Source organism: Cryptotermes secundus, unplaced genomic scaffold (genome assembly GCF_002891405.2).
Source record: "Cryptotermes secundus unplaced genomic scaffold, Csec_1.0 scaffold268, whole genome shotgun sequence".
In the NCBI taxonomy this organism is placed as follows: domain Eukaryota; kingdom Metazoa; phylum Arthropoda; class Insecta; order Blattodea; family Kalotermitidae; genus Cryptotermes; species Cryptotermes secundus.
In genome coordinates this window covers 218,669-238,571 of record NW_019722430.1, presented here as the reverse complement: position 1 = coordinate 238,571, position 19,903 = coordinate 218,669, and the positions used below count along the sequence as shown (strand labels likewise).

The following is a 19,903-nucleotide window of genomic DNA, read 5'->3' as shown; positions in this document are numbered from 1 at the left end:
AGGAAGTTACTATTACAATATATGTTCTGAACGTTAGAATATATACATATAATATACATAATTGGGTATAAAATCTGAAATTTTTATAACTGCAGCGGCTGTTCCAATACATTAAAATATTTGTAATTGGTTTGTTAAGATTTTATTGGAATTTATAAACCAAGTAGGTTCATGTCGTCTTTCTTATTATTTCTCTTGATGGGGGCCGAACATGTGCCGCCTTGTCATTCTTGAGAAGAGGGTTCTTTGATGTTGTCCTGTATGTGTTTGTTTGTAGGTTTGTATAAACCTACTTGGTTTATAAATTCCAATACAATATTAACAAACCAATTACAAATATTTTAATGTACTGGAACAGCTGCTGTAGTTGTAAATACTTCAGATTTTATACCCAATTGTATATTGTTAATATTATATGTATATATTTTAACGTTCAGAACATATATTGTAATAGTAACTTCCAACTGTATTGATGTAAAGGTGTCTCTCTGATGATGGTCTCTGAAGATCGAAACATGTAAGGGCATAAATAATTGAAATAAGAAAAATCTTCACCAGTCACACTAGATGTAACTGTTTAACTTCTCATGGTATTGTTAGTGTGACGGACCAGAATGAAACAAATCAAATTCACAGAATTTATATTTTTACATAAATTAAACATAGTTGAAGCAAACAACTTCAGTAACATGAATTTTGCATATATAATTACACAGGAAATTGAATTGAATTTATTTACATTCTATAAATCCTAAGCAGGTTAGTACCTTTGGATACAGAACATGTCAAAAGGTTACATACATAAGTACAGGCAATTTTAGCTTAAAAATTAATATAACTTAATTTTACATCATTCTCTATTTACATTGAAGTATTCATCTAAAGAGTAGAAGGAATGAGCATGTAGATAATTCTTTAACTCTGATTTAAACTTTTTAGTATCATTGCCCAAGTTTTTAATACTTTGTGGCAGATTGTTGAACACTTTTATGCCAGTAAAGTAGACTCCTTTTTGATATACTGATAAAGTTGATGAGGGTAGGTGGAAGTTATATTTTTGTCTAGTATTCATGTTATAGACATCAGAATTTAATTTGAATTTATCTTTGTTGTAAACAACAAATAGGAGAAGCGATAATATGTATTGCGATTGAAGCGGTAGAATTTTTAATTTCTTAAATAATTCTCTACATGAATCTCTACTTCTACATCCTGTAATGATTCTTATTATATTCTTTTGTATTTTAAAAATTATTACACTATGTGAAGAGTTCCCCCAAAATATTAATCCATAGTTCATAATAGAATGAAAGTAGGCATGGTAAACCATCTTCAATGTTTCCTGTGACATAAAAGGCTTAATTGATCTCATCGCATAGCAAGCTGCATTTAATTTAGGTATAATTTGTTCAATATGTATTTTCCAAGACAGTGTACTGTCTACATGTATTCCAAGGAATTTTGTATCAAGTACTTTACAGATTAATTTGTTGGCATAACTGATGTCCAGATCAATTTGGTGGTTGTTTTTAGTTGTGAATGATATGTAATGGGTTTTATCAAAATTTAATGAGAGTAAATTGGCTTCGAACCATCTGTTTAAGGCTTCAAATACAATATTTATGTCATTTTTAAAGTTTTCAAATTTAGAGTTCTTAAATATTATACTAGTGTCATCTGCATATAGAATTGGTTTAGATTTATTGTTGATGGTTTTAGATAGATCATTTATGTAGAGAAGAAAAAGTAAGGGACCTAAAATTGATCCTTGTGGAACACCGTGCTTTATAATTCCCCAGTTTGAAAATGCATTATGACTGGAGTTTTTATTATTTATTTCAACTCTTTGATACCTGTTTTTGAGGTATGATTTGATCCATTCATTAGCTTTGCCAGTTATTCCATAGAAATTTAATTTCGATAGTAAGATATCATGATTAACACAATCGAAAGCTTTTGCTAGATCACAGAAAATCCCTCCCACAATTAATCTGTCATTGAGAGCACTTAAAATATCGTTAGTTAGTTCATAGGTTGCTTTTTCTGTTGTTAGGTCTTTCCTAAATCCAAATTGCTCTTTGACTAATATGTTGTTAGAATTTAAGTGTTCAAGTAGTCTATTATACATAACTTTTTCAAAGACTTTTGAGAATGAAGTCAATATGGATATTGGTCTGTAATTAGAGATGCATTTTCTCTCTCCTTTTTTAAAAAGTGGTTTCATTACAGCGTATTTTAAGCGTTGAGGAAAAGTACCTGATGATAAAGATTTATTACATAGATGATTCAAGGGTGAACTGATGTAAACAGAGCTTGCTTTAAGTAATTTGGTAGAGATTTCATCATATCCATGTGAATTTTTGGGCTTAAGGGATTTAATAATGTTTTCAATTTCCTTCCTTGTTGAGAATTTGAGATTGATATTTGGAAATGAATTGTTAAAGGCACGAGACAGATAGTATATTGGATTATTATTATTATTATTATTATTATTGGAATATGTTTTCTCAGCTAATGAAAGGAAATATTCATTAAATGCACTTGCGATAGCTTGTGGATTGTTAGTGGACTTCCCTTCAATATTCAAAATTTGTACGTAAATGCTATGCGTCTGGGTACATCTCTTGTCTAGTACATTCTTATAAATTGTATCCAATACATTTTGCCAAGTCCTTACAACTCAAGATGGACAAGATATAGCCAGCATGATAAACTTGATTTACTAGAAAACACATCTGTGACTCAAGAAATGAAAAGTTATCAGCTCAGTAATTTTTATCAGATTCAGAGTTGTCTTCTGTACTCTGTTCTGCATAAGAATATTGACTCTCTTTCATGGCTACATCCTAGAAGTTTGCCCACTCTTTCTCTGACAGTGGATTAGCACACATGACTCTTATTCTCTGAAAGTCTAAAAAACTGATATAATGGACTGATGCCAGAGAGATTATTTTGTGGTTTTCTATATGTGCAGGAGAATACCTCATAAAATTTGGTTAATGCTTATTTCTTCTCAACATAATTTCAGAACCATATGAGAATATTTGTCAAAGTGCATAATTATGAGTTTAATGTAATTTGTGTTCCAAACCAAATGTTATTAGTATTATCAATTCAAGGTGGCTGATATCAGTTAGAGAGTGGCATATGCGGGGACCATGAGAAATGCAAGTCCCATTTTGCTTGCACAACCTGAAGGAAAGTAACCATTTGTGAGACACAGCTATAAAAGATAATATGAAAAGAATTTTCAAAACAAAATGTGTGCATGTAGATTGGATTCAAGAGGCTCAGGCAGAACCCAATTGAGACCCTTATAAACAGCATGATAAACTGATAAATACCAGCATTTTGATAGCATTTCAATTGCTTTGTGAATGCTCGGTTGTCTAATTTTCTGTTAGAATCATGATTTTAGCTCTGCCTCATTCAATGTGTTTCAGAGAAGGAATCTAAAGCCATATTCCATGGAGATAATAAGCGACNTATTATTATTATTATTATTATTATTAGATGATTTATTTGCCATTCTGATTGGTATTTGTAAATGTCGTGTAAAATAGATTTAGGGCCATACCTGGTAATCCTCGTGGTCCCATAGGCCCCTCAATGCCGATTCCTTCTGGTCCCCTATCCCCTTTATCACCCCGTTCTCCTGGTGCACCAGAATGACCAGGGGGTCCTGGCACACCAGGCAGCCCTGTGAAGCCTCTCTCACCTTGCAGTCCAGGTGGTCCAGGATCACCTGCACACAGATATATCTCATATACATCCCTCAAGTAAAAGCTAGTGAAAATCTTGGCATGATCATAGAGTAAATAAATGAGGTTTCTAGCTCTACATGCATACCACAGTATGATTTAAGTTATCATTTATGTCATTTGGATGGGGTCAGAGAGTCAGAATAGCAGCAGAATTATTTTACTCAAAGCCATCAGTTTTTAGGTAAAGGAGTTCAGGTCTTCATTTATGATGTACTCCTTTCTGGCAACTATATAAATAGGTGGTTGTGGAGAGAAACTAAATCAAGGGCAACAAAAACATAAATAATATATTTATGAAAACATATATGTAAGCAAACAAATTTTAGAGAATTACATATCCAGATATACACTAACTGAAATACTTGTAATCCATAAATACTTAAACATCAAGAGAATGTAAATGTAGAAATACAACTACAAGTCAGTTGATCAGTCAGGTAAATTCCCACTGAATTTCTCCAGCACAGTCAGTCTTGGGCCCTGCTGGACCCATAACCTCACTTTACTCTATCATGGTTCTGCCTGAGGCTATAAGTCCTGGAACCTATTTTCCTCTCACATAGATTTTCTGTCCTCAGATCTTGTGCTGCATTAGTGCATGGATAACCATTTGAGTTAGAAATTTTATTGCTTACAAGTGTAGTAGTAGTAGTAGTAGCAGCAGCAGTAGCAGTAGTGGGGCAGATAATACAAAAATATATACAAATACAGGCCATCTCCACAGATGGTAGGATTCACAGCCAGCCAAATGCAAATGCTTTGGCAGTGAGGAACTGAGCAATCCGCTTCTCATTCCTGAACTCCTGAACCAGCAATTTCAGTTTCACCATTTGCTGGGGGAGTAGTTGACAAAGATGTACTCCAAATATTGGGTTGCCATGCCAGGGATGAGGCAGTCAAATTTCTTCACAAAAGGGCCTAGAGGCATATTGGCTTAGATAGGAAATAATGTAAATTGGTAACAGGGCTGCTGACTGGGAACAGTACAATGAGATGACATGTTATGGGTAGGAAATGTGAACAGGTGGAGGGATCCTCCTACCACATAATTTCTCAATGCCGGGTACTATACAGTTATTCAGTATAGAGGGGGTGGGTTTCCCCATGCACTGCGACTAATAGTCGATTGTACGTCCCCCTTTAATTTCTACTGTCTCCATACCCTACCGATACTGGTGCCCACTATCTCCCCTTTCTGCCAGCGAGGTTGGCCCTCTACTGGCAGTGGTACCTGATAACTCTCCCCTTTCTGCCAGCGAGGTCAGCCCTCTACTGGCATTGGTACCCAATAACTTCCCCATCTACCGGAGGCATTGGAAACTACTTGGGCAGAAAACATTTTGCCTAATTTTGCTCAGAGGTCTCCTAGAGACATGAGGATCTTTTATGTGCAATAAATCTACAACACAGGACCCACGGCTTAAAGTCCCTCCCGGAGGACTTGTTCCCCGAATTTTTCCGCCCTTAAAAATTCAACGACCTCCGCTGGGTTTGAACCCACATACCTTGAGTCATGAGGTGGGAACGTTACCCCTAGAGTATGGAGGCCGCTTATGCCCGGTACTAACTGGACACATAATGAGAACCTTCAGCTCTGCATGGTTGGAGCTGACAGATATTAGAACAACCTTAATGAAACAGGTTCTGGCTCTAGCATTTAGAACAGGGCTCTTCTGATGGGCCCTAGTGGAAACAAGGGTAAGGTTGTCAGCATTATGTGACCGCCCTCCTTTACCCCCCCCCCAAAAAAAAATTCCTGGTACTCATTTCTTTTAGAGGCTGAGTCAACCACATGGTCATAGTGTGGCTGGAACAATTAGGTAAATTGAAAAAAATCCACCTCATCAGGACCCAAACCCATGACATTCTAGCTTGTAGCATAGTGCCTCAACCAACTACACTACAATTTGCAACTTAGGAAAAGTTATGTTATTAACTGTGATTGTGATGTCTTTTCAAGAAAATTGATCTGCTTTTAACTGGGAGGTTGACAGAATTTCAAGTGATCTGGGGTAGCATATAGACCTGTGACAGCCCTGTTCCAGTATTAATATGTGATGTCCCCATATTTACTAGTCATATCAGAATTTTTTAATAGTCTAAACGGCATTCATAATGATAACAAGTAAGAAAAACAGGATGCATTACAAATTACTATCATATTTCAATTAAATTTAGTTTAAAATAATTTGTATTTATAATAATAAGTATTTAGAATCTGATAACCTGGAGTTATGAAAGTGCAAATAAAAACAATCACAACACGCAGTAAGCTTGCACATTTAATAATTCACATTTGAAAATGAAGAATTTTTCCTTATTATTTTTCCTTAAACAATGTTCACAACATAAGTAAACCTCTTAATAAATGCATGCTAAAATCTAGTTATTAGCACCTTGATAAGGCACTTGCAAGTACAGAAGGAAAGTGGCAGTTAAGATTCCACAGCTGAAGCAGGAGGTTGTTTCAAAGTGCAACAAGATGCGGATTTCAAGAAGATATGATTAATAGAGTTTCTGTTCTGGAATCCATTGTTTCAGATTATGGAACAAATATTAGATACAGTAATTAGTACCATTAGCTGGGATAGCTCACAAGAATTATATTTTCATTGTATTCATTGTGCAGTGTGTCCTTTATTGTCTGTGTAGTTTTGGGTGCTGTGTTTTCTTTGAGAGTGTTGTGTTATTTTGTGTGATGTGTGTTATTTGTGTGGTGTGTTATTTTGTGTGTTATGTCTTATTGTAGTACCACTGCCACTAGGTAAAACCCAATTTGAAGTTAAAATAAATAATAAAGAAAGAGTGACTTGGCTAGAGGTAGGATGATGGATCATTAATTCCTTTCCCTCCCTCCATTCTTCTTCTTTGCCACCACATCTGAACTAGCTCTGGGGCACACCGAGCTCCTTAGCCACTGCTTACCAGGCGTTCTGTGTTTGGTATGACATTATTACAATGCAAATAGGTGTATCACAAGTTGCATCTTGAGTGGTGTTTTACCCATGCAGAATATGAATACAGGTATGAACACTTGGCTGACAAAATCTTCAGTAAAAATGGAATAGTTGGCGTTTTCTCTGTCACCTTCATGCTATTTGATTTTGAAAACAATTATCATATAACTTGAATGTACAAGGGGTGGGCCCTCTTGGCCCTTGCACCGTGACCACAGTGATCAATTGTGCTTATCATATAACTTAGTACTTGAGGTGCTCACAGCAGTAGTTATGAAGAATTCTATCTTCTGGCACATAACATTGTTTAGTCCACTGGAAGTGCAGGGCTGCTGAGCTCTGTTTGCTGCCTGCTTCACGATGGTTTCTAGCTTTGGCTTATTCTTCGGCCCCAAAGATGGAGGCGATATAGTCTTCTGATATTAACTTTCATTGGACTAGACCATGTTATATTCCAGAAGATAGACTCTTCAATTATTGTACTAGCTCTTCCCCACTCATATAAATAAGTTACTTGAAATTATACATTTATGAAGAAACGTTACAGAACTGACATATAAAAAATATTAAGAAACAAAGACTCCAGATTAAATTAATATGTACAAACAATTTAGCAATATTTTTATCTGATTCTAATTAGAATTCTTTGTCATGCACTCTGTAATACATTAAGTAGAGTAATATTTAGAGGAAGCTATTAGTAAGGGCAACAGGTATCTTTATGGAAGGGTTAGGTACCTGGGATGCCTGGGGACCCTGCATGCCCTGCTTTACCCAGTCTGCTTATACCGGGAGGCCCTGGGGGCCCGCGGAGGCCAGATGCTAATTCCTCCATACGATCTGTGCACACAGCAAGGAGTAAGCAAATAAGGTTATGTTTATTACAGTCAACTGTGGTAATGTGTAAGCAGCTGATGGTGGAGGGTGCACTGCCTGGGAATTGTGCTAGGGAAACTAAAATAAAATCAAACCTGAAGATCCCTGAGGTCCTGGTGGCCCTGGTCGGCCAGGCTTGCTTCTTCCAGGGGGACCAGGGGGCCCAACTAATGTTGCTGCCAACTCACTCATCTGGTCTACACATTGAAAAGGCAACTTAAACCATTTTCTCACAAGTTAACTTAAAAGCTACATGTGGAAGCTTCAGAAAGTTCTGAGACAGGGACCACATCTCAAATCCAGGGACACCCAGAGACTCTTGTACATAACTGTCTTTATAATATTGTTCTGTTGTAGTTGCACATTTCTGCCAGCATTAATGGAGTTCTTCATTTCATTTCTGGAAGCCACTACATAGAAACTCCTCCAATGCAATATCTGGATGTAAGCCTCCACTGCCATCAACATGATGCCTATGTCTGTGCTATATAGGCCCTTCAGTTGTTGAGACAGGTAAAGAATAATGCAGCGTGAGGTCAGGAGAGGATGGTGTACTGGGGAAGCATTACAATACTATGCTGCCACACAAGCAGTGGCCAATTTGCTGGTGTACTGCCATGCAGGAGCATTCAGTCTTTGGCCACAAGCATCTTGTAACACGTAAAGTGAACTGTCTCCCACAGATGAGCGAGCATATCTCTTTTTCTCTCCTTATTAAGCACAGTAAGGTAAAATTGTTCCTGTGTTTAACTAATTAAGCACTACACCATGAAGGTGTATGGGGGGAGTGAATGTATAGCTCCACATTTTCTTGACTTCGGCACTGGTTGGGGGTGAGTGGTCAGCTTCATGCCCCTGCCACTTTACACCTGGGGAAAGAGCTCCCAGTACCCATTTGATAGGAGGCTGGGTGGGCCCATAGCCAGTCACTATACTGACTGCGCTATCCCAGCTCCCATTACACAGAGTATACTCCAGAATAAACCCATGGGGCATAATGCCTTGCCAGTTAAGAGATATCAATCATCTCCTTCCCTTTCGAGAAACTGTGCTGGAACTTAGGCTCTTGGCATTGATGGTAAATTTCAAATGGTGAACTGTGTACACTGAGTACTGTACAGAAAGCACCCATGACCTACTAGAAACAGTCCAGTCACTGTAAACATATTAAGAGCTCACCATTGATCCTCATGAGGTAATTATATTCTTTTTGGGTCAGGATTTACGGTATGATATGTTGGCAGATGCAATGCACCTTTGTGCTCACACTGAGGACTTTACCTGGAGTAGCCCAAACCACCCAAGTGTAATCAGGGCCACAGTCTGCCTCTTCTCTCTCATATTCTCCTCATGCTCTAATATTAGAGGACAATCAGTCTGCAGGTCAAGTTCCAACATACAATATCCTTCAAATTGTGATGTCACTCACACAGCAAGGACTAGAGCATAATCTGTTTTCCACATACCATATGAAGTATCTGCATCATTTCTTTCATCAACCATTCCAGTCAGTGGCAACATTTTGTATTATGCTGCTGGTCAAGATGATCCATTCCATAACTTGAAACTTTCCACACACTGGGCTCTCTTTGACCCATCATATCTATTAGTCTAATGGGGAGTGAATAATTCCACTGTGTGTAAAGGCTCTAGGCTGTCTGTCACAACATCATTCTGTCCCCGAACTTTCTGAAGCTACCATCTCTTGTTCTCAGTAGCAAAGCTTTTTTTCATCAGAGTATCTATCCCATACAATATAACACTGCAAAGGAGACCTTCCTGGAATGTTTAATCATTTCCCTGTTAGGAAAACAATACATGTCAGTTATGTATCAGATAAAATACAGGAATATATGACAGGAATTTTTCACCCTGGCCTATATGAAAATATCAGTTCCAGATCTATGCATCAATGACAGTAGTTTCTTACATTTCTTTCTTTGTATGCAATTACAGTGTATTTTAAGATTTATTACCCTTAAATTTAAAAAATTAAGGAAAAACTCAGGGTCTTTTAAAAATGGGAGACAAATATTTTGGCCAAACCATCTTCCTCATCATATAAAATGGTATAGTTGCTCACTCCCTATCCCTGTAAACACTACCTCTGGCATGGCAAAGAAATAATTTATTGGCTGTATTACTGAACACTAAAGCCAAGTAACTTAATATCCAGTGTGCTCATATAGATGTAAATTGAGGGGCAGAATGAAAATCTAAATAGCTTCTCGCTTCTCTGAATGATTGGTTTCTGTGTCTGTCCATATTCCTATACAGCACAGTTTAAATGTGCACTTTACTTCAATTTTGGATACTAAAATTTAGTTTTCAATTAATTCATTAAAGTTAAAGGATTCATCTCCACATACATGTCACACACTTCACTGAATGCTATATTTATGTACAGGGATTATAAGAAACTACAGGGTTTGTTGGGAAAGTAATGTAATTAAGAAAGTCGTCTTCTGGGTGTAGGCACCGAGACACATTTTTGTCACTTTTGCTGGTTGACAGCCGTCCAGAGAGGGGGTCATCCTCCCCCTCTTCTTGGCCAATTTTAAACAACTTCAACCACCTGGAGACTTGAGAATATGAGAGAGCAGAGTCCCTGTAGGCTTCCTGAATCATTTGGTGGGTGTTGGCAAGGCTTTTGTTTAGTTTAGCACAGAACTTGAATGAGTAACATTGTTCGATAGTTTTCTCCATTGAGCGTTGTGACACAGGCACTAACAGGAGGTTCACGGAAATAGCGATCCTGACGCTCCCAGAGCTCAGAGCAGGCTGAGCTTGGAAGCGTTGTGAAGCTAAGAGACCCTTCCCCCTTTCCCAACTGGTCCAAATGCGCTGCGACCATGAGGAGCGGTGGGAAAAAACAAATTGCATTACTATCCAAACAAACCCTGTATGCTATGGTTATTGTGTACAAAGATTCAATTTTGGCAGCAGTTTAGTCCAGTGGCTGCCATTCCAGGATTTCATAAACACAGAGTACTTACTCACACTTTGATGAGCATTTAAATCTGTAACTTACACTTTAATTTGCAAGTACTTCCTTGGAAACATACATTTTAACATAAAGATACTGTCACAATGCACCAAAATAGTTTTTCAGCCAAGTTTAACAGCAGTGAAACTGCATTATGAAATGGAGTAAAGGTTGAAAATAATAACACAAAAGAAATATATAACTCTATCATCAGTCCCTAATGATCAAATTAACTATCATGACAAATCTGGTGCAAAATTCCCAAATCATTAAGTTGATGTACTTCTGAAGAATGTTATATATGGTTTACAGCTATGGCAGCTATTAAGAATAATTAGCTTCATGAGAACTATGTAAGATTTTAATATTTTATGCAAATAAATATGCTAAAATCTTCCTGGGTGATCAGCTGCATTATTGCGGAATTAATAACTAACATTTCAGAGAATTCAGTGAATTTCATCATCACATTCTATGTGGTGAATGAACATATGTTGCTGATATATATCAGTCTGTCAAGTGGATGCCTCTTTCTGTTGGTATACTATGCAGCTGTAGGGTAGAATCAAATTGTGTGGTCACCCAACCAAATGAAACCTATCACCATGTCTCTTTAATCTTATGCTCATGTTATTAATTATTTTATTTTCTTTTTAGCATGTTATTATCTAGGTCTTCATCATTAAAATCCCAAGATGACACTTAGAAGAGCATGTTAAATTTAAACAAAATAAATGACAACAGGGACATTAGGTTAAGCTACAAAGTGATATGTTGGATTTTGATGGGTGACCACACAGTTTGATTCTGCCCTCCTACACCAACAGAAAGAGGCACCAATTTGACAGACTACATCAGTGACATGCAGTCATTCCCACTTTGACTCTGCTGATGGGGATGGAGATCTCTGAAACATTTGATTTTTGATTCAATATTGACACAGCTGATTGCCTGAGAAGATAAGAACTAGCTCTGAATATACAACAGACTGACTTAGGATGAAAGTTAGATGATTTTTTACCTCGAAGAACTGCTGCGCATATGTCCCTGAGTTCAGATTCTGTAAAGCTGCGTCCCTGGTGAAAAAGAAAAAGCTTCTAAAGTAATATGTTGTCACCACAAGGTTAGTGCCTGTTTCACATTCAGTAAACAATCTTTATGAAAAAGTATTAAGTTTGATGCATATATTTTCTAATCTTATGTGCCTACATTTTAATTACCATCTTTCAGTAAAAGATCTAATTTAATGTGTAACATGTTCCTTAAACCTTAGATAAAAGTAGCTCACATGAATGACAACATTATTTGCCTGATGAGGGTACAATGTGGGACATGTCAGACTGAACATGAAGGGAAATACAAGTTAAACACCTAGGATAATTTGTAAATGTGTAGTAGGCAAAATGTGAAATTCCAAATGAATGAATAATTGCAATATAAAGCCACCCTATGTGGAAGAAGATCTATTGGACTGTTCAAAATATACATAAGTTTACTGATGGCAGGATACAAAATTGAGCCATTCTAAGGTTTAGCTCGCTCACGTATGATGTCATCATGTTTCCCTTGACGGATTCCATCCCCACTATGCAGTATCCTGACATCAGTCACGTGGTCCCATGTACCCTCTCGTGAAGGGGAGACTTGTACAGTGCAGTCGTGTAGACCAAGTCGACTTGGAAGGTAAGTTACTAGCCAGCAGGTTTGTTGTGGAAAATATTGGTTTCGGCTGGGTTTGTTCTAAATTCCCTTTTGGTGCTATCTGGCTGGCCGGTAAGGACTGCCCGCGGTTGCAAGCCGTTGCTTGAACGCTTGCGACACGCGTTATTAGATTTGGTTTGGTATTCTTCAGAATTAGACTTGTGTTTGTATAGCCTGAGTGTTTAACGTCCTAATATGTCTAGTGTCGACACAAGTGGTGCCGACGGGAAATTGTTTTGTTCTGAATGAGCTTGTATTTGTTTTCTTGGTCAAATGTGTCATTTGTTATTTATGTATTGTTATATATATTTTTTATTTAAAATTGTATTTTGTTCTTATCTAAGCCAATGAACTGAGTGTAGCTTCGTCCTCCTAGCTTGGATACCCCATGTCCATCTAGGGGAGGGTGGGAACCAACAATAGGGCCAGTAACGATTGCGCTGTGCCCTTCCTCTTCGTAATAATAATAACATAATAATAATCAGAAGGAGAAGAAGATGAACGGCACGGTGCAAAATATATACAAGAGTAATAACTGAAAAGCTTAGTGCCATAATAGAGGCAATATTCAGTGACAGCTAAAAATGGCTTCAGAAAAGGATGATCACAAACTGATTGTTTTCACTCTAAAAATGGTAGTGGATAAAAGGTGTAAGCATAATTTGGAAATTAATATAGTTTTTGCATACCACAAGAAAGCTTCTGATCAAGCCCATGGATAAAAATTTTGGGAAATACTACCAAGAAATGGAATGTCAAGGCAAAGTCCAAGTTATGAACAGTTTATATAAGAAAACATTCATCTGCACAGACACAGGGACCAAAGCTGGCAATAAGAGAATGAAAACAAACCAGGATATTCAATAAGGATGCAGTCTATCAGCAGATTTATTCAGTGTTTTTTGGACAAGACAGATGAATGAAGCCAAAAGGTACCAACAGGAACTGGAATTAAAAAATGCACTACACTGTACTATTTGCTGATTATAGAGCAGTTATCAAAAGGAAAGAGAATGAATTATAATATGAAATGCATAAACTGAACCAAATAACATAGGAATATAACTTCAAAATATCACCAAGAAAAATGTAAGTAATGACCTTCAAAAGGAAGGACCTGGTAGGATGTAAGATCAAAATAAAAGGTAATGTATTAAACACGTATAAAACTTCAATTATTTGGGCTGAAATCTGTCTTATAATTATGAAGCACATGTACAAACAAAACTGATGAAATACCAAGCAATATGCTGTATGATATGACAAGTACTGGGGGGAGGGCCAGCAGAAGAGCCCTATTAAAATTTAACGAGACTTTGTCAATTCCATTCTTATTATGTGAGAGTAAATACTGGATATTGAGGCATAAGTTCAGAAGTACTGTATGGTCACCTGGAATGAAGTTCCTGCATGCAGCTAAAGGGTACAAATGGCTTGATCATATTAGAAATGATGTATAAGGGAAGAATTAGCACTTTGTGGGAGCCTACCACAATGCATCTCCAGGTCAACTACCAACTTCTAGTTGACCAGCAAGGTGAAGCAAGAACTAGTCAATCCTGGACCATGGCAGTGCCAACACCCACTGGACCAGGCACCACTGTCAACAGTGGAAAAACATGTGGACCACATCATGCTAGTGAGCTACTTCCTGACAGAATCTGGAGTGCACACAGCAACATGGACCCTCCTAGCAGCAATGCCACTGTGGGGCTCTGGATGTGTGTCTTTGTCATTACTCCTATGACAACCCACTTCTTCGGAACAGTCTGTTGGCCCTGAAAAGGACTGTGGCTGCTGAGATGCTTGATTGGAGAGGTAGCGCGGCGCGCGCCGGTAAGGAGAAAGGCTAGTTACAGTGAATGGCTAGTGAAAGGCGAGTCGTTGAGCGCGGTCGTAGGAGCCATGAGGCAGTGGCTATGCCAGATGCCCAGTGAGTCGGACAGAGACACGACCACCGGCGAGTCCAGGCGAGGTGCCCCAGTGAGTCAGGTTGTGCGAGCCGGAGAGCCGAGGCAGTCGTGCCTGGCGCGGCCTGCCGATGCCTCCGAAGACCGAGCGCTGGTTTGATCGTAGACTGCAGTCGGACTGAAGTTAGCGGTTCGAAGCTGCTCCTTTTTATACACTGCTCGGTGGGGTGGAGCAAAACTTGAAAGTGAGGAGGAAGAATTGATTGGCTAGCGCGTGTAATGGTGTAGACGCGGGCTAGCGCCGAGCGTAGTATAAATGCGATCGTTTGAAGCAATCTGATTGGTTAGCGCGCGTGATGGTGAAAAGTGATGTGAAGAGCGAGCGTTGCAGAAATGCGTGATGTTCCCACACCACCAACTGACTTTGAAAGCAGTCACCTCAGCCCCTGGGAAGTTCTACATCAACATTACCGCTCTACGGCCGGCTCACAGTCACTCAGCTACTGAACACAGAGGACCGCTCTCGTTCACACAAGCCAGCCTGACACATCCTGAGCTTCGCTAGCATTCATCAGGAATTTATGTAGTTGTCTTTCCAAATAACAGAACTGACATCCCACAAGTTAAAGAATCCTTATATGAATAATGCAACAGAGAATAATGGAGAGAACATCTACAAAGAACGATAAAGCTCTGTCTTCAAAGAATAGCATGGAAATATCAACAAACAGGAAGAAGAAACTCAGGAAGATCACAAATGCGGTGAAATGAATACTCAGCAAGGCAGACTATGGGGCCTAGACCATGACAATGATAATGATGATGACAATGACAATATGACAGAAAAACTATAAGCTTATAATGTGCTCAAAGATTGGTTCCTGCAATTATCATCTCAGAACTTACTGGTGGCCCTGGAAGACCATGAATTCCTGATTGTCCCCTCTGTCCTGGTGGACCTGGCAATCCTGGTGCTCCATCTTTACCAGGAATCCCCATATTACCTGGCATTCCTTCAGGTCCTCTTTCTCCTGCTGCCCCTCTTTCTCCTGGCTGCAATGAATGGATATGCAGTTTGTAGGATTTTAGATTCTCACAGCAGTGGTATCTTGTGGGATATAATGCTGTGTAGTCTGTTGAAAGTCAACTGATATTTTGGAGGCAATACTTTCCTTCTAAACGTTGGCTGACTTTCAATGACATCACATCCCAGAAGACAGAAATTTTAACATTCAGTTTACTTAGGTTATGAAAATTTGTATCTAGACTGATGGGAATTATGTGGAAAAGTGTATTCTCTGTATCAGCAAAAATGACAGAAAAGAAACATTGGGAATATAATATTGTATATATAAACAGAAAGTTAACAACAAATGCTTAATAAAGACAAAAATAATGTTTACCATTGTCAGTACAAATATTCTCTGATTCATATCTAGGATATATTTGTAAAAATGTCAACGTTGTTAAGAAAAAACATAAATGGGAAACCAATACTTGGTTGTACTTATTACTCAGAACAATGTTATGGTTGACAGGATGATTTCAGAGAAATGTATTTTATTGTCATTTAATTCATTATAGTGAAACTGCACAAAGTGAAAGATACAAGCAGGACCATATGTAATATCTTATTAATGTGGCACACTGCAAAGTAGCAGTTAACTTTAGTATGTGGGTATAAGTCAGAGAGGAAGAGGAAACTAAAGAGCAGCTATGTGTTACGCAACGTGTGCATGATGTCACTTACTTACTTACTTACTTACTTACTCATGGAGCTGAGCCCTTCCGGAGGAGCCACCAATTCTGCAGCTACTCAAGAATTTCACAGCATTTTATGGAACCCGAAGGTTCATCACCATGTTCACAAGAGCCCTCCACTGGTCCCTATCCTGAGCCAGACATTAATTCTGGTTAAGTGTCCACTTTATGGATTACAGAGGCACATACCAGTCCAGGGGGTCCAGGTGGCCCTCTTGGTCCTGTTGCACCAGGCAATCCATTTCCATCCAGTGCCGTGATTGTGTTGGGGATATAACTGCTATCAGCGCCAGGAGGTCCAGGAGGGCCTGGGGGACCAGGTGGACCAGCAAGGCCTTGAAAACCTGGGAGACCAGGTGGTCCAGGGGAACCAGGAGTACCAGGAACACCCTGCAAAGTACACAACATGTAGAAGAATGTTAGTGTAGAACCTGTATTATTTTGTACCCCTTCTTAACTGTGGAATATTTGTGGTCTCAAAAAAATACAGATGGAACCCACACATGAATAAAAAATACAGTTACAATAAGGAAGGTTTTTGTATGCTGTGTTACCATACAAAACTACAGAACATTGAAATACACAATTATTTTTCAGTGAAAATTGGAGGTGAGAGCACATGTTTCATAATTTTCTCTTTATTTCTTTGGAAATGAGAACCAGCAATAGCAATGAACAGGCAGCTCTATACATATACCTTCAGTAAGTGATGAACTTATACGATTCCTTATCTGATTCTGTTGGTACATCAAGTTGTTGATAGAACAGGTGAGTAGACTTTATTTTTCAAACATTTATTCTAACACAGATGGACTAGGACATCTGAACTCCCTATGGAGTTGTAATTTAAAGAGAAAATTGCTTTCAGTCTGGTGACTGTAAAGCAGAATACCTGTGAATCTTACAGAATCAGAGCTATAAGCAGCATGCAGTGACAAATGTGTAAAATGGCATGTAGCAATTTTCCATATCAAACACCTCAAGCATGCTAGGCATGATACCTTCAATGACATCCAAGGTACACAGCACACCTAGTGCAGTGGTAAATTTAAGTTATTTTGAACTGTTGTTTTTCATGCGAAGTATTCTTCTGGTATGAAATAACAGAGGAAATTGCAGGCTGTCATTTTATATATGTGTTGTGGATTAAATGTCCTGCATCATTGAATGGTCTAAGAGAAAAGCCTGTTCTTCTACACATGTGTAACAGGATAATACACTTACCATGGATCCTGGTAAGCCCCTGGGTCCTATGGGTCCCTGCTCTCCACTTTCTCCTTTATCTCCCTTCACACCAGGCAAACCAATGAGTCCAGTTGCTCCAGGGCTGCCTATCTGGCCCTGTAGAGTAAACATCATTATAGCTTTATTGTAATCTTAGATCATCTGTGTGAAGATTGGATTAAGGTCCTCCTACTTCAACTTATTCATTGCCTGTACCAGAGGAGAGTCAGTTTAGTTGGTTATGAGCAGTTAGAGAATGAAGATCATTCTGTATTGTTGGCTACCATTTGTCCCAGTATGTCCACTCACTACATCTGTCCACCCTCCCCCTCCCCACTTCCTCTCATATGCCAAGATTTAAGCAAGTGGCACAAGCATGCTGGTACTGTAAGATTGTAATCAGCCTCTACTATTGTTATTAGTTGAAGTTCTCTAGCTCAGCATACCCTGAAGAGCACTTCAACCTTTCTAGATACATTGACACATACGAGTACATGAAACAATGACATGGCCACGCCATAGCTGAAGCGGTTACGTGTTGGTTTCCCACCGCAGCAGACTGGGTTCGATCCCAGGTCTGGTCAAGTGGGATTTGTGGTGGACAAAGTGGTGCTGGGGCAGGTTTTCCTGAGTACTTCGGTTTCCCCTGCCAATCTTCATTCCACCAAATTCTCCATCATCATAATCACCCAGGGCAGGTACAATAGGCCAACCAGTGGCCGCTGTGCTTAGTAGACCCCGCTGGACTTCACCCCCCACTAAGCGAATTTAAAAAAAAAAACAATGACATGCTGTTTTCAAGTACTGATAATGTCACATTTGTGACTAGACACAGAGTTTGGCTTAATGATTGGATTTAATCAATGCTTGTAACTCGTAACTACAAATAAGTGTAACAGTCTCACTCATTTACACTCTATAGAGTACCACAACTACAGCATACATAAAGTCTTCCGTTTGGTCACTGGTCGTAGCTAGGGCCAGGCAGTGGCTGCTAACAATACAACTTAAGTCTGATGGCTAACTGCCAATTCCAGCCCATGAATGACTGTCGACACACTTGCTTGTCGATCAGGTAATAACCTACTACAGAAAGAAGCTGAACAAGGCAGAGAGAAATCAATGCATCACCTGCCGGGAATTACTAGCCACCGTGAGGATGCTAGAACATTTCCATAAGTACCTTTACAGTTACGCTTGTGTACCAACCACTCCGCACTAACATGGCATAAGAAAATCAGTGGAAAAATGGTCTGCTGGATGCAGAATCTCCAAGGATACAACTTCACTTCCAAGCACCACCAGGGTTGGAAACACAGCAATGCTGACACCCTTCCCGAACACCATGCTAAGAAGAGCGTACTCATTGTCCAAAAATAGAGGCATGGGCAGAACTGAAGCAGGTGTGAGCCAATGCGGCCATAGCCTCAAACAGCTGGAAACCAGCCACAATTCAGAGGGAAAAGTTGAGTGACCCAGCAATTCTAGAAGAAATAAAGACTAAATAATGTCTGACCATAGCCCCACGAACAAGCGATATTGGACCTATTGGAAAGTCCCTTGCAGTAAGGGATGGCACAGTGCAGCGCCACTGGAGTCCTCCAACACATGATCTGCAATAGCTCAGATAAGTCCTCCTTCAGAGTAAAGTGAGACATGATGGCCAAACTCCATGGTGGACCATCAGGAGGACACCTGTGTGTCAATAAGACCTTGGATAATTCAGACAAAGGTATTACTGGGTCAAAGCAAGAAATGATGATGGAATCTGGTGTCAGCATTACAATACCTGTGCAGAAGAAACAGCCTGTAGGCTACTTTGGGTGAGTAGCCTTAAGGAAGGGGCAATTTGAAGTAATGTCTGAAAGCCAGGATACCGAAGATAGAAGAGGAGGCCTTAGCTATGCCGGTAAACACTCATCCACATCAACAAACATGCAGTCCATTACTAGGCAATAACACACCATAAAATGTCATGCAACATTAGAGTAACTGTTGGAAGCTGTGTATGCAATATGTACACTTGACAGAGATCGAGCATATTCATGAGATACAAACCCATCATCTTGTCAGAGAGGATATTACACAAGGAATATGACTGTAAAGGTCCAGTTGCAGAAACAAGAGATTTGAGGCCAAGTCGAACTGATTGGAGGCAAACCGCCAGTCATACAGTAAATCTGACTCTGACTGACAGTAGTTGTGAGATGGTAGCCAGCCAGCAATGACATGAGCATGGAAGCAGAGGAATACCCATTATTGCAGCCGTTACCTAGCAACACCTGGTGAAGACACATAGGCTTTGAAGTCTGGATTAATGATTTGGAGAGTGTGTAGACCACTTAAATTGTTATCGTTACCTGTGGCTGTAGCAGCCTCCGTAGTCTAGAGGTAACGTTCCCACCTCATGACTCGTGGTACACAGGTTCAAATACCTGGTGGAGGTCGTCGAATTTTTAAGGGCGGAAAAATTCAGGGAACAAGTCCTCCGGGAGGGACTTTAAGCTGTGTGTCCCGTGTCGTAACTTTACAGCATGTAAAAGAACCTCATATCCCCAAAGGGGATCACTGAGACAAATTCCATGACGTTTCCCACCCAACAATAGTCTCTAAGGCCTCTGATAGATGGGGGAAGCATTATAGACACCGCTAAGCAAGTGGCCGAACTCGCTTGCTCGGCGGGACTGATAGTATGCACCATTTATCGGTAGGGTATAGAGACAG

At 39.3% G+C, this 19,903-nt stretch overlaps 1 protein-coding gene and 1 long non-coding RNA gene across 5 annotated transcripts in view; one reads left to right on the top strand and one right to left on the bottom strand.

Annotated features, from left to right (window-relative positions):
• Positions 1-19,903, bottom strand: part of LOC111861345 (collagen alpha-1(IX) chain) — a 215,085-nt gene that overhangs the window by 4,825 nt on the left and 190,357 nt on the right. For all 3 annotated transcript variants that reach the window (XM_033750286.1, XM_033750285.1, XM_023845823.2), the window contains 6 exons: positions 17,180-17,296; positions 16,145-16,345; positions 15,101-15,247; positions 11,605-11,659; positions 7,693-7,794; positions 3,578-3,745 (listed from right to left, as the gene is read on the bottom strand). In XM_033750286.1, the coding sequence (XP_033606177.1) occupies positions 3,578-3,745; positions 7,693-7,794; positions 11,605-11,659; positions 15,101-15,247; positions 16,145-16,345; positions 17,180-17,296 (790 nt within the window). The remainder of the gene's footprint in view (positions 1-3,577; positions 3,746-7,692; positions 7,795-11,604; positions 11,660-15,100; positions 15,248-16,144; positions 16,346-17,179; positions 17,297-19,903) is intronic.
• Positions 16,287-19,903, top strand: part of LOC111861346 — a 21,022-nt gene continuing 17,405 nt past the window's right edge. The window contains exon 1 of one of the 2 annotated variants that reach the window (XR_004512669.1): positions 16,287-16,373. This is a non-coding gene — a long non-coding RNA (uncharacterized LOC111861346). The remainder of the gene's footprint in view (positions 16,374-19,903) is intronic. The other variant, XR_002842222.2, reaches the window with a different exon arrangement.